The following is a 13,074-nucleotide window of genomic DNA, read 5'->3' on the forward strand; positions in this document are numbered from 1 at the left end:
ACTAAGGCCAGGTCCTTAAGTATACAAATATAAACAGGACACAGTTCACATTCTCCATGAGGTTATCACCTAATCGGTGGGGGTGGGGGGCATAAGAGACACATTCTAATTAATAAAGAGTGAAGTAAAACAGAGGAAACTGCTATTTAAGATAGCAAGTTGAATGCATGATTAGATCTATTTCTTCCCGAAATTCCACCAAAATGACAGTAAAATGATTTTTTAAAAGACACACAAAGACATAGAGAATAGGAAGTGAGAAAACAAAATAAGAATACTGGGATATGGAAAGCAAATGGGCTGGTGACAACTGACTTAGTGGAACCAGAAAAGTTGAATCCTAAGCCTAGAGTGGAAAAAAAGCAAGTGAATTACATTATAGAACTCTCAAGTAACCCGGGAAATACAGGACCTGAAGTACCTTTGAAAATGTAGGTAAGGAGGAGCTAAAAGTCTGAAAGTCTGTTTACAATAAGCTCCCTACAACTCTGTCCCACCCAGCAGAATACTCGAGTGAAGCAGGGGGAGTCTGGACCAAGAGGCATAAGTATATTTGAGGGCCGGGGCCTTTAACTGAGAATAGAGGTATTAAATAAATGTTTACCAACTGAATGCAGACTCTACCAGTCTTTTTCTACTTTCAGTTCTTTGTTTTGGGTGACCATTCTGTGCATTGTAAGATTTTTAGCAGCATTCCTGGTTTCTATCCAGTAGGTACCAGTAGCACCACTCCCCCAGTTGTTACAACTCCAGACATTGTCAGTGTCCCTGGGGAAGGGGAGTAGATTGCTCTCAATTGAGAACCACTGGCCTAGTGATGCCTATAGTCAAATACCTCTATCCATGAGCTTCCATTTAGCTTTGTAGTGCCTCTCTCTTAACTATGAGCAGAAAGCCAAAGTTTACCAGACATTGAAGGAAAAATAAGAAAAAAAACCTTGGAGGAAATAGGCTATAAGAAAGAAGAAGACTTTTAAAAAAGATATAGCATCTATAAAACAAGAACTCTTAGAAATTAAGAATATGGTAGAAATGAAAAAACTTAATAGAAGCACTGGAGAACAAAGTTAATGAAATCTCCAGAAAGTAAGGTAAAAAGACAAAGAGATGGAAAAATAGGAAAGGACACAGAGATAAGAAAATTGAAGTAACAGTCTAGGAGGACTGTATGAGGAAAAAGCTTAAGTTGCTGTAACAAAGAGACCCCAAAATACAGTGGTTTAAATAGCATAGAAGTTTATTTCTCTGTGGCCTAGGACAGATGGCTCTGCATTATGACCAGTTGGCTCTGTTTTGCTAAACGTGTTGCATCCATATCCATCACTGTATGCAGGGCTGCTGTTTCAGTTAAACATGTTCTAACTAGCAGGAGAGAGGTCAGTAAGAACCATAAACGTAAATATATGACTCATAAGGTATACGTAATACTTCTGTTCACATCTAGCTGCAAAGAAGGCTGCAGAATGTAGTCTTGCCTATGTGGTCATATGCTCTGCTAAAACTCAAGAGTTCTATTATGAAAAGGAAGGAGAGGATAATAAAAAGGAAGGAGAGAATGGATATTGGAGGAAGTTGAGCACTATCTTCACTATAAGGTCTAATATATAAAAGGAGATCCAAAGAGAGAACCAGAGAAAATAGTGGGGAGAGAATCAGCAAAGAAGTATGTGAGTAGGTTTTGCTGTGGTAACAAACAACCCCTAAATCTTAATAGCTTATAAAAACAAAGATTTGGGGCACCTGGGTGGCTCAGTCGGTTAAGGACTCTTAACTGACTCTTGATTTCGGCTCAGTCATGATCTCAGGGTTGTGGGATTGAGCCCCATTGTGGGCTCTGTGAGATTCTCTCTTTCCCTCCCCCTCTGCCATTCCACCTGCTCATGCTCTCTCTCTCTCAAATAAATAAATAAATCTTAAAAAACAAAAACAAAAAACCCAACAAAGTTTTCTTTCTTTCTCAAGTTGCATGTCCATCACAGGTCAGCTGGAGGTTCTGTTCCATGCTTTCTCAAACAGGCTGACAGAACTTCCATCATCTAGAAAGGTGAGAGGAACTGAGGGAGGAGGGGAAACCTGGTGAATCATACACTGATTTCTAAAGCTTCAACCTGTCATTTTTGCTCACATTTCACTGTCCAAATTAAGTCAAATGGCTAACCTAAGCGTACAGCAAAGTGTAATCCTACTATGTGCCAGAAGGAGAAAAACTGGAAATGGTTAGTGAATGATTAATGACTACTACAGCTCATCTAAATATGTGATTGACTCTCCTTCCTGTGGGCAAAATACACTCATCCCTCCACCCCCTTCCAAGTGAGACAACCTAAAAGTCCCATCTTGTTATAGCACAGAGCTCAACATCTAGAATCTTTAAGTGATACATGGTAGTCTCTACAACAGATTCAAATAGGTTCATCTTGGTCCAGAGATCTAACTAAAAAGCCACGTTATCTCTCCTCATAAACCGGTGGAACAGAATCAGGATAATCTCAGAAATGGGATGATTGCAGATACATGGCAGATAGTGGCTCACTGGTCAGACCTTAAAATTATGGCCACAAATCTCAAATAGGTACTCAATAATGCCTGGTAATCTTATTACACTTATCTAATACATTCACTTTTTCACTATCCAAAACAATTATTTCACCTTCTTTTCAAGTCTCAGACTTTTTATACTCCACACCTCTCTAAATGAAATAATCTTTCGGTAAATATTTATGGAGCATCTATTAAGTGCCAAGCATTGTTCTAAGTATTAGAGACAGAGCAGTGGACAAAACTGTCAGTCTTTGCACTCAAGGAGCTTAAATTTCAGTGGAAGGAGGCAGAAAATAAATAACTGTATAGGATTAAATATGGTATTAAGTTCTAGGGAGCCAGGTTAGGGGGAAAGGGCAGGCTGGTAGGAGTGGCAGATCATGTAGATCCTTCTAGGACATAGTAAAGACTGCCTTTAAATTTGAGTGAGATGTGTAGCCACTGGTAGAGTCAGAGCATAAAGAGTGACATGATCCAACTTAGGTTTTCAAAGGATCACCGCCTGTAATGGTGAGAATAGACCATAGGGGAGAAAGGTGTTAGCAGGGACAGTGGTTATTGGCCTGGGTCTCTGGGCCTTGTCTGATCATCTTTGATTATCTTCTTGGCTTACATCCTTACTTTCCCCCAATTCCACATGTTCTCTTTTTTTTTTTTTTTTAAGACTTCATTTATTTGACAGAGAGAGACACAGTGAGAGAGGGAACACAAGCAGGGGGAGTGGGAGAGGGAGAAGCAGGCTTCCCGCTGAGCAGGGAGCCCGATGTGGGGCTTGATCCCAGGACCCTGGGATCACGACCTGAGCTGAAGGCAGACGCTTAATGACCGAGCCACCCACCCAGGTGCCCCAATTCCACATGTTCTAAAGGAAATAACTATTAAAGTATAATTTTCAAAAACTTAAAAACATGACTCTTATACAAATACAAAATAAAAATGTGTCAAATATTTATGAATTCATTATGTCTCTCAAACTGGATACAGACATTGAAAAAAGGAAAGAATATTAGAATCAGATTGCCAGGTTAGATATAAACTTGTTAATGATCCTCAGGGTAATCAAACCATAACCTGCAGGGTTATCTTTTCTAGCAGAGAGCAATCTACACATTAACATGTAACTTCATAGTGCTTGAATTCTAATTAAATAGTAAAGAGCCAAACATACATTTATTCTCCTAGACTTGAAAATTAAATAATCCTTGCTTGAACCTGTTGAACAATATTCTAGCATACTGACTCTCTTTTGCCTTACTTTCAAATTTTGGGTAAATTAAAAAATTTTTTTTAAATTGGCATATAATATTGCTTTTTCTTCCTTTTTTATTGAAAAATAGTTGACATATGACTTTACATTAGTTTCACGTGTACAACACAGTTATTTGACATGGGTAAATTATCTTTTCTTTCTTACTTTCTGGTACAACAAGATGATCCAGGCTAAACTTGTACTTTTCCTGCCCTAGTGGTGGAATCAGTTACTTCTCCAAGGATTCTTGGTTCCCTTTAGTGGAGAATAATATTTAGAAGCCACCATCTGGGCCCTATAAATACTCATTATTATTAATGGGGTGCCTCTGCTACTAGGCCTTCTCAGTGGACAAAGCCAAGGAAAACAAAAACACACAGAATGCATGCATGCATAAATATATAAATATACATACATATACATTTACATCTATAATTATTTCTATATTTATATGTATTCCAGTCACTGATGTTGCTAATTCTAGCAATATCTAGCTAATTCTAAACCAACACTACAGAGTTCATTCTACTTTTCTCCAGTTTTTTCTTTTTTTTTTTAGGGGGGGCATAGAGGGGACGGAAAGAGAGAGAGAGAGAATCTTAAGCAGGTTCCACACCCAGCAAGGAGCCTGAAGTAGGGCTCAATCTCATAACCTTGAGATCATGACCTGAGCTGAAATCAAGAGTCAGATGCTTAACTGAGCCACCCAGGCACCCCGACTTTTCTGTTTTCATATCGTACTCCCTTCTCTGACAGGAAGAAACTGGACTCCCATTATCCTTAATATAGTTTCTTATTTGATCAATCCTTCTGAATGTAAGCAAACTCCCACTCAGTGCTGCCCCTTCCCCTGCATAGAAACTTTTTACCCTACCCACGATCCAATACGCTGCATCATGCTTTCCCCCCCCATCCTCCAGTGTCCTTGAAGAGAAGGGAGAGGGGAAAGGGCTCATGATTTCTTTAACATTCTCTTTTCACCCATTCTTTTATTCTTACAAACAATACTGCAATTAATAATCATGTCTATATATGCTTAAAGTAAATTCCTAGAAGTGGACTTGCTGGGTCAGAGTACGGGCATTTGTAATGTTGTTGACTGTGCCACATTACTTTTCATAGAGTTTGAACAATTTACTCATGATGATGCCTGAAATAACTCTTAAGAATGGTAATTCTAATGCATAGGAAGACCTAAAAGTTACAGGATAACATTTGAGAAAAATTAAGACAACTTATTTTTTCTTCTCTGGAAATACATTTGTTAGTATAAGTCAAGTTTCCTACTAGTTTCCTGATAAAGAAAATGAAAACAAAATTTAGCCATCACAAGCAAATTTAGGAATACAAAACAATAACCACACCGACTGGGTAACAAGTAACTTTAAGAACCCTCAGAAACATAAATTAGTACCATAAGCTGAATGGGAGTTAGTACAGTAGCTCTGCAATTTACAAGGCAAAAATGAAAGCAGGAGCGTACAAACAGCCGGGAAATATTTTTTCTACCAAACTTGTTCGTCAGATACTTGTTAGAAAACCGTTTTCCAGGTCATTAGCTTACATCCTACAGCCCAGCAATGGCATCTGGCACTTGTTAGAGAGTGTCCCCTGCCATTGCCTCGGGCATGTCAGAAATTGGGAGTTTGCAGTTATGAGGTTTGCCCAGGACTTTCCAGGGTTTTGCACGGGATGCAGGTTTGTGCTGCACCTCGAGAACCCCTTCAGTCCCAAGCGAACCTGGATATTAGCCACCCGAGGACCAGGCTACACAGAGAGAGAACCTGCGCTGTCCAACACAGCACCACGAGCCAGATGAGGCTATCTGCAGTTAAATTAAGTACAATTAAAAATTAAGTTCCTCGGTCGCAGCAGCTACGTTACCACCCACCGCTCAACAGCCACAAGTGGCTAGTGGCTACCGTATTAGAAAATGTAGATCTAGAATTCTTCCATTATTGTACAAGGACTATTGGACAACGCTGACGTTGACAGTTTCAAGTTAAAAGAAAAAAAAGCTCGGAAGCCACTAGGCTCCACCACCCAAAATAATCAACAGATGTTATTACTCTTTCCAAACAGGATGAAGGAGGAAATTATGCTAAGAAACCACCAAGCAAAAACCTGCAAAGGCACCTGCCAGCAGGCTTTCTCAAGGAACTCACTCGTAATTCCCACGGCGGAGGCCGTCCGGCTTTCTGCGGTGTGCAGTAACTCCTCAGACTTCTAGAACGCTGGGAACTCCCAAAGCGGTGGGCGACCGAGGGCCCAGATCCCCGAGATTCAATTGTTCGACGTGGTGGACGCCTGTAGTCACAGGGTGGGCGAGCCTCCGCTCGATGGTCCACAGCCTGACGCCGCCCTCGGTCTCGCATCCTTCCAGTCAGGTGCTCGTAGCCGGCTGGGAGCGCGAACCCGCCTGTGTGTGCGCGCTTCCGCACGCGCGCCGGCCCGAGGGCTGCGAGAGACTCTCGGCAGCCAATGGGGCGGGGCGCCGCGCGCCGAAGGCGGGGCCATGACGCGCGCGCCTCGTGACCCCGCTCGCGGCCTGCGCCGACAAGCCGGAAGCGGCGGCGGTCGCCAGCACCGGCTGGGGGTGGAGTGGCGGCAGTGAGTGCCTTGGGGTTTGTGAACCCCGCAATGGGTCCGGACGCGACAGTCGCGTGGCGGAGGTCGTTGCTTCTGCCGCGGCTGCTGCTGGTGCCGCTGCTGTGGTCGGGGCTGGCTCTGGGCGCTCTCGCCTTGGTCAGCAGCCCCCACAGGGTCCTTCACGACCTCCTATCGGAGCAGCAGTTGCTGGAGGTGGAGGACTTGTCCCTGACGCTGCTGCAGGGCGGAAGGCTGGGGCTGTCTCTACCCCCGGACCTGCCGGATCTGAATCCCGAGTGTCGGGAGCTGTTACTGGACTTCGCCAACAGCAGCGCAGAGCTGACCGGGTGTCTAGTGCGCAGCGCCCGGCCGGTGCGCCTCTGTCAGACCTGCTACCCCCTCTTCCAACAGGTCGCCAACAAGATGGACAACATCAGTCGAGCCGTGGGGGTGGGTAGAGGAGCACACTCGGGACCTCCAGCGTGGAGGGTTGGGAAAGGAGGATGTAATGATGGTTTACTCTGGGGGCCTCAGTTTCCCTGTTTGTAAGGAAAAGGGATTAGACTGGGACTGTGCAGTTTGGGGCATCAGAAGAGTGGGTGGCATTATAGGTCTTGGAGTTTGGAGTTTTGCCTTCATGGCTGCTGTTGGGCATCTTCTTGATACATGTTTGCAGATAGGTATGGCTGTTTTTTGCGGGGGTCCTGTGCCCTTAACCCTACCTTTCGTTTCCCTCCTTTACTGTCTTCACCCCACTCTGACACAGCTTCTTCCCATCTCTACCTGGTGTTCCCAGGAAGAACCCTTTCCTGAAACTCCAAGTAGAGGGGGGAAACAATAATGTGGTAGTGCTTAGGAGGCTTGAGCTTTGTAGCCAGATAATATCAGATCCACCACTTTATAGCAGCTTGGGCTTGAATTAATTATCTTGTAGTCTTAGTTTACTCCTCTGCAAAATGGAGAAAAACAGCTGCCTGATGTGACTGTTACAAAGATTAAAAGAGATAACCTGTGAGAGCTTATCTTAGTGATTAAGACAGTCTGTGGCTGGTCAGCCAGGAGTCCAGTTCCTATTAGCTGGCATATTCTGGGCAAGTTACTTAAATTCTCTATGCCTGTTTTCTTATCGATAAGATAAAAGGAGCTCTTAGAAAACTAGCACGTAGTAGTAATTCTCAGTAAATGGGAGCTAAAATTTTAGGAAGTGGTATATCTGCCCTCCATTTTTGGTACTCTTAGCACTTTTCTGGTCATGTGGTAGGTCCTGTGAGGGGTTTAATAAGAAAGAGAAAGGGAGAGAATACATGTTCCTGCTAATAAGAAACTTATAGGGTCTAGAGCAGTAAAGGATAAGAGTGTCAGAGCTGGTAGGAGTCATGAGGTGTGGGCTGGATATGCCTTGTAAAGGAAAAACATGAAGAATGACGTTGGGATTGTGGAGAGGGAAATTTCCTCTTGTATTGAGAGGACAAGTAGTCTCACGAAAATGTGATTGGAATTATTTCATAAATCATAGTTTATCTGACAAAATATGAACTTATATAGAGTTGCATCCTGCTTTAAGTCAACCTGATATTACTTAACAAATTATTTTTTTTTTACATAAATAGGAAATTTATTTGCATTAAATAAATTATGTGGGCAGTCTTTCGGTAAAGAGCTAGTTTTCAAGTTTGGAAAAAACAAGTAAAACCAATGAATCACTGAAGTAGCAATTAGTAAAAGTTCATTGTGCACACACCAAAAAGACAGTTTGCAAACTGGGAGCACTCAAAACAAAAGATGGAATGAGGCTCAGAGATGCATTGTTATAAAGCAATGTACATAGTATGCAAGAGTGACTGCGTTAATTCTCCACAGATTTGGTTTCAGTATAGGAATTTTCTTTTTACTTTTCATAGGAATTTTCTTAAAGAGAATTGGTTAGTAATTACCTCATATCAATTTTGGGGAACAGGAGAAGTCTGGTTTATGATTTTCAAAGAGATAAGCAAGAAGAGGCCCAGTTCATGTTAGCCTCACTTGTCTTGCAAAGTAAGCCAAATTAAGCTTTTGTTTGTATGACTAAACTGGTTTTGTCTGATCAGGGAATGTTCAAGTCTGGTCTCTATTTGCATTTGATTTTAACATGGTTTAAATAAATTTAGGCTTACCTGCAATATTTTTCAGGCATACTTCTATTAGGTATAGCAAGGCAGATGTATATCCCTATCCATCTGTCTTTCTATGATTTAAAAATAAAGTACCCAAGACTTGTCCCTGTCACTATAGCAAGGTATATTCTATTTTGAGCAATTAGGTGAGTTGTTTTATGGCCAAGATACTGAATCATGATGCAAAGTTTGGATCTTTTGAAGGAGCAAATGCTTTCCTCATTTGTGTAGATACTGTGGAATTAGAAGAGGTTAAAAAATAACCCCAAACTCTAGTGGTACAGTATTATGGTCATCACCCAATCTGTGCTTGAATTTCCACATGAAATCCTCATTGCCCAAGAGAGGCTTGGTGGGGGGTGGGGTGGGGTGGGGCAGAAACTTCCTTCCTCTTGTTTGTGTCAGTCAGATTCTGCCAGTGATTTGGGTACCAGGCTCACTTCACCTTTGTGTGAAAGGAAGAGAGTAAAGAGTTTAAAAAAAAAAAAAGGCAGAAAAACCCTTTACTCAATCTGGATTTCCTCTCCAATCCATCCTAGACCTTGATCTCTTTCCCTTCCTTTCCTCAGTAGAGGTGGATGTGCTTTGTTGCTCAAAACCATGATTTCTATGGTTCTGAGGTACTTCATGGATTTAATAGGCTTTCTTGGATTGGTTTGGGTATTGAATCATCATGTGTAATAATGAACTTACGGGAAAAAAGTGTTGAGTTTCTTAGAAGTGAACTTGAAGGAATCAGTTGTTCTTTGTGTGTGTGTGGGGGTTATTTCTAGGGAGTAATGTATTTGACTCACATAGGCTCAATCTTTCCTTTAAGTCAGTTTAATCAGCAAGCACATGCTATTCTTAAATATTGGGCTGGTAAAACGATACAGAAGGAAAAGGGTGATAAGGCCCAACCTTCAAACTATCAGCATAGTTGGGGAAATAAACCTATTTTGAGAAAAAGAAAAGAGGAAAAAATCATCAATGTGACTATTATATTTTGTACAATAGCAATTTACAGCAAAAGGGTTAAGGGAGATGCTGAATTAAAGGAGGGGACAGAGCAAGGTGGGGTTAATCAAAGAAAACCTATAAGCTGAATTTTGAATAAGATATCCTTTATCATCTCTTCAGGGTGAATCCATGTCCATGGATTTATTGAGAGAGGAGGGAAGTATAACAAGGAGAAAGAGAATCAAAGGTAGAAATTTGCAAGCTATTTCTCTGGTACAGCAAGCTAATTCGTTCAATTTAACAGAATTGTCTGATGAGAATTCTATTTTCTTGTCACTTCCTCTTGGAATTACTGAGACAAGGACCACATATAGTTTTATTACCTGAAGGTAAAGAATACAGTGATTTGTGAAACTTGAATGGTATAACTGACAGATTTCCTCTTCCTTAGAGTCATACTTTCTTCTTTTAGTATAAACTGATAGTGGTTTCAGTGAGCTGTTCAGCATCCTCAGAGAAGTTGCCAGGATGCTTTGACTCCCAAACTCCGAATTGCTTAGCTCTATCTCATTCTACTTGGTTTGTTTAAAATTTATAAAAATAGGTATAGATATACAAAGATATGTATATATATTTATGTAGGTGCTAGTGATTAGAGGTGTGTACCTGGAACTGTTCAACATACTTTTTAAAACTATAGACTGATAAAGTCTTAGGAATATAGGGAGAAACTCAGAACATAGAATAACATAATAATCTGTCTTTCATTAGTGATCAGAAAATAATGCTTATGCATTCATTCAAGAAAAGTATTGAGTACCTACTATGTGCCGGCTAGTAGTAGTTACTAGGGATATAGCTGTAAATAAGCAGAGCTTGTCATCTGGTAGGGAAAACAGATACTAAGCATATAATAATACAAGTAATTATTTAATTCAGATGTGATAACTGTTGCACAGTAAAAAACCCCAGATGCTACCAAAGCATATAAGGGAGCTGATCTTGACTAGGGCTGGTGGTAGGTTGAGTGGTCAGTGGTTAAAGCTGATATTTAAAATCTGAGAGGGTGTGGGGCAGAGGTGAGAAGGTATACATGTAAAAAGTAGCAGGTGTGAAGACTCTGAGTCTGGTGTGTTTGAGCACTAGAAAGAACTCAGTAGTATGAGTCAGGAGTACACTAGTGATCTGAGCCTGAAGAAGTGGGCAGGTACCCTGTCATGTGGGCCTTATTAGGTATGTTAAGGGTTTTAGACTTTCATGTTGAAGCAGTGAGATGTTATTGAGAGGTTTAATTCTGTAGAATGACGTGATCAGATTGGTACTTTAAACACCATCTGGTTACGTGAGAAAAAGTGGAGGGAACAGGATGGGGAGGATAGGGGAAGAATACGTGTGGGAGATGAATTAAGAGACTCTTGCAGTGTTGTAAGAAATGGTGGCTAGGCTACATGGGGACCATTGTGCTGGAGGGAAATGGATAGATTTCAGAGATATGTAGGAGGTAGAATTGACAAGACTTGGTAGTTAACCTCTGGGGAGGTTCTTGAAGTCCCAGTGTTTATGGCATTATACTTTCTGTATCCTCAAAACTCCAGGATTCTTAGAGTGCCTGGTAAGTAAGTAGTAGGAGTTAAATAACTTTGAAAGAATGAAGGGTCAGCATGACTTAATTCCTTGCTTGGGGCAAAAGGGAAAAGAAATCGATAAGGATCAAATAATTTAGGAACTTGGATTTACTTTTTTGCAGAGTGTGAGTTTCATTATTAAAATGATCTGTGGAAAGCATATTCTATGTGGGTATAAGCTATTTGGGTACAAATTTGTGTGTCCCATTTTTTTGTGATTTATAAGGTTTTGAACCAAAAATTTCCCAGAAGATGAAACTTAAATATTTTGTAATCAAATTGTAGAAAAATTTAGTGTAAAAGAGGCAAAAAAGAAAATGAAAATCACCTCATTTCCGTTATTCAGAGATAACCAGTGCTACATTTTGATGAAAGCTTTCCAGAATTTTTTCCTATGTATAAAAAGTAAGAAATACGATGCACGCGGTTTGGGCCTAAGTGGTTGAGATTGTTCTATAGAAGCAAGTATTTAAGAAGCAAAGATTTTCTTCCCTTGCCAATGAACCTGGTATCAATAAATATTTAGCTGCTTTTGTTTTATTACCGTTGTTATTAATGACATCATTATTTGATTATATCAAACAATGTTAAAAAATGCTTTTAATAAATAGTTTAGTTATTTTTATAAGGGTTTTTTTTCCTAAAGCTTTTGTTTGGGAAGTCTAAAAATACTCAGATTGTATTTTTCTATCTTTTTGTTACAGAATACATCAGAGAGTCATAGTTGTGCCAAAAGTCTCTTAATGGCAGATAGAATGCAGATAGTTGTGATTCTGTCTGAGTTTTTTAATTCCACATGGCAGAAGGCAAATTGTGCAAGTAAGTAATTCTTTCATTTTTATGTTGCAGTTGTGGTTCAATAGTATAGAGGTCAGATTTTATTTTAGTGAATTTTGAGATCTTTGAAGCTAGATAATGCTTTTTATTACTAAGTTTAAATGAACTACAATTAGCATCATGGTTTATTAGTGGGAATTCCTTGGGCAAATATTGAAAGGCAGAAAAGTGTAGCAGTTGACAGGATGAATTTTGCAGTCAGACAGATCTGGCCTTGATTCTAAGCTCTGGCACTTCCTAACCCTGACTCACTTGCAGTCAGACTTGGGCTTGTAACTTCACCTCTTGGACCTTCAGTTTCCTCATCTGATTTGGGGATGAATTGGGGATAATAATGGAATCTATCTTATAAGATTGTGTTTAGGATTAAATGAAAAAATTGTGTAAAGAACTTAGCTGAGTAGCTGGCACATAATGTTGAAATGTTAACTGTTTAATATAATAATAATTATGTTTATAATCTGTCAAATGGTGGTAATGGGAGATGGTAACATCTGTTCTACTAGTTTTGCAAGTTTATATGTATTTGTATAACACAATGAGATCTATTTTCAGGCACTCTTTGGAAAAATTAAAACTATTTCAGTTTGTGTTTTGAATACCAGCTGTGTACTAGGCAGTTCTTCTTTTCCATGCCTTATAATTTAGTAAGGGAGAAAGTTATGTTTATAGGATAATCTAAGGCAGACAAATAAATTCCTTAATAAAGTTATAGAATCGTTGGGGGAAGTAGAAAATAAGTTGGGGAGAATTTGAAATGACTTCCTGGTGGAGGTACCTTTTGATCCTATACCTTTATGGCTAGGCGTGATTTCAGTAAGTAGAGATGAGAGGAAGGACACTGCAGAGAACTAGGCATCATGGACAGAGACACAGAGGTGTAAAAGAGTAGTAGGTGTTCCAGGGTCTGGAAGCACAGTGGGAGGTAAAATTGGAAAAGGAAAATAGGACCTTGACTGATACAGTAGTTTATCATAAGCATTTTATTAAGAAATGGTTGTATATTATAGTATTTTGGACATTTACAATACACATGGAATATTAAAGGCAGAAGTACTACAGGTTAAAAAAATCTTTTTTAACATTTAACCTAGCACTTTCCAAGCTTTTTATTTTTTTATGTATTTCATTAAAAAATTAC

At 40.0% G+C, this 13,074-nt stretch overlaps 1 protein-coding gene across 1 annotated transcript in view; it reads left to right on the forward strand.

The window, feature by feature from the left end:
* The first annotated feature begins 6,350 nt into the window (after window positions 1-6,350).
* Window positions 6,351-13,074, forward strand: part of OSTM1 (osteoclastogenesis associated transmembrane protein 1) — a 33,092-nt gene continuing 26,368 nt past the window's right edge. Inside the window, exons 1-2 of the mRNA XM_028104202.2 lie at window positions 6,351-6,829; window positions 11,801-11,915. Of these exons, the coding sequence (XP_027960003.1) occupies window positions 6,431-6,829; window positions 11,801-11,915 (514 nt within the window). The 5' untranslated portion in view covers window positions 6,351-6,430. The remainder of the gene's footprint in view (window positions 6,830-11,800; window positions 11,916-13,074) is intronic.

Source organism: Eumetopias jubatus, unplaced genomic scaffold (assembly GCF_037043125.1).
Source record: "Eumetopias jubatus isolate StellerSeaLion01/CBP00866 unplaced genomic scaffold, mEumJub1_p1.0 scaffold_6, whole genome shotgun sequence".
NCBI classification, from domain to species: domain Eukaryota; kingdom Metazoa; phylum Chordata; class Mammalia; order Carnivora; family Otariidae; genus Eumetopias; species Eumetopias jubatus.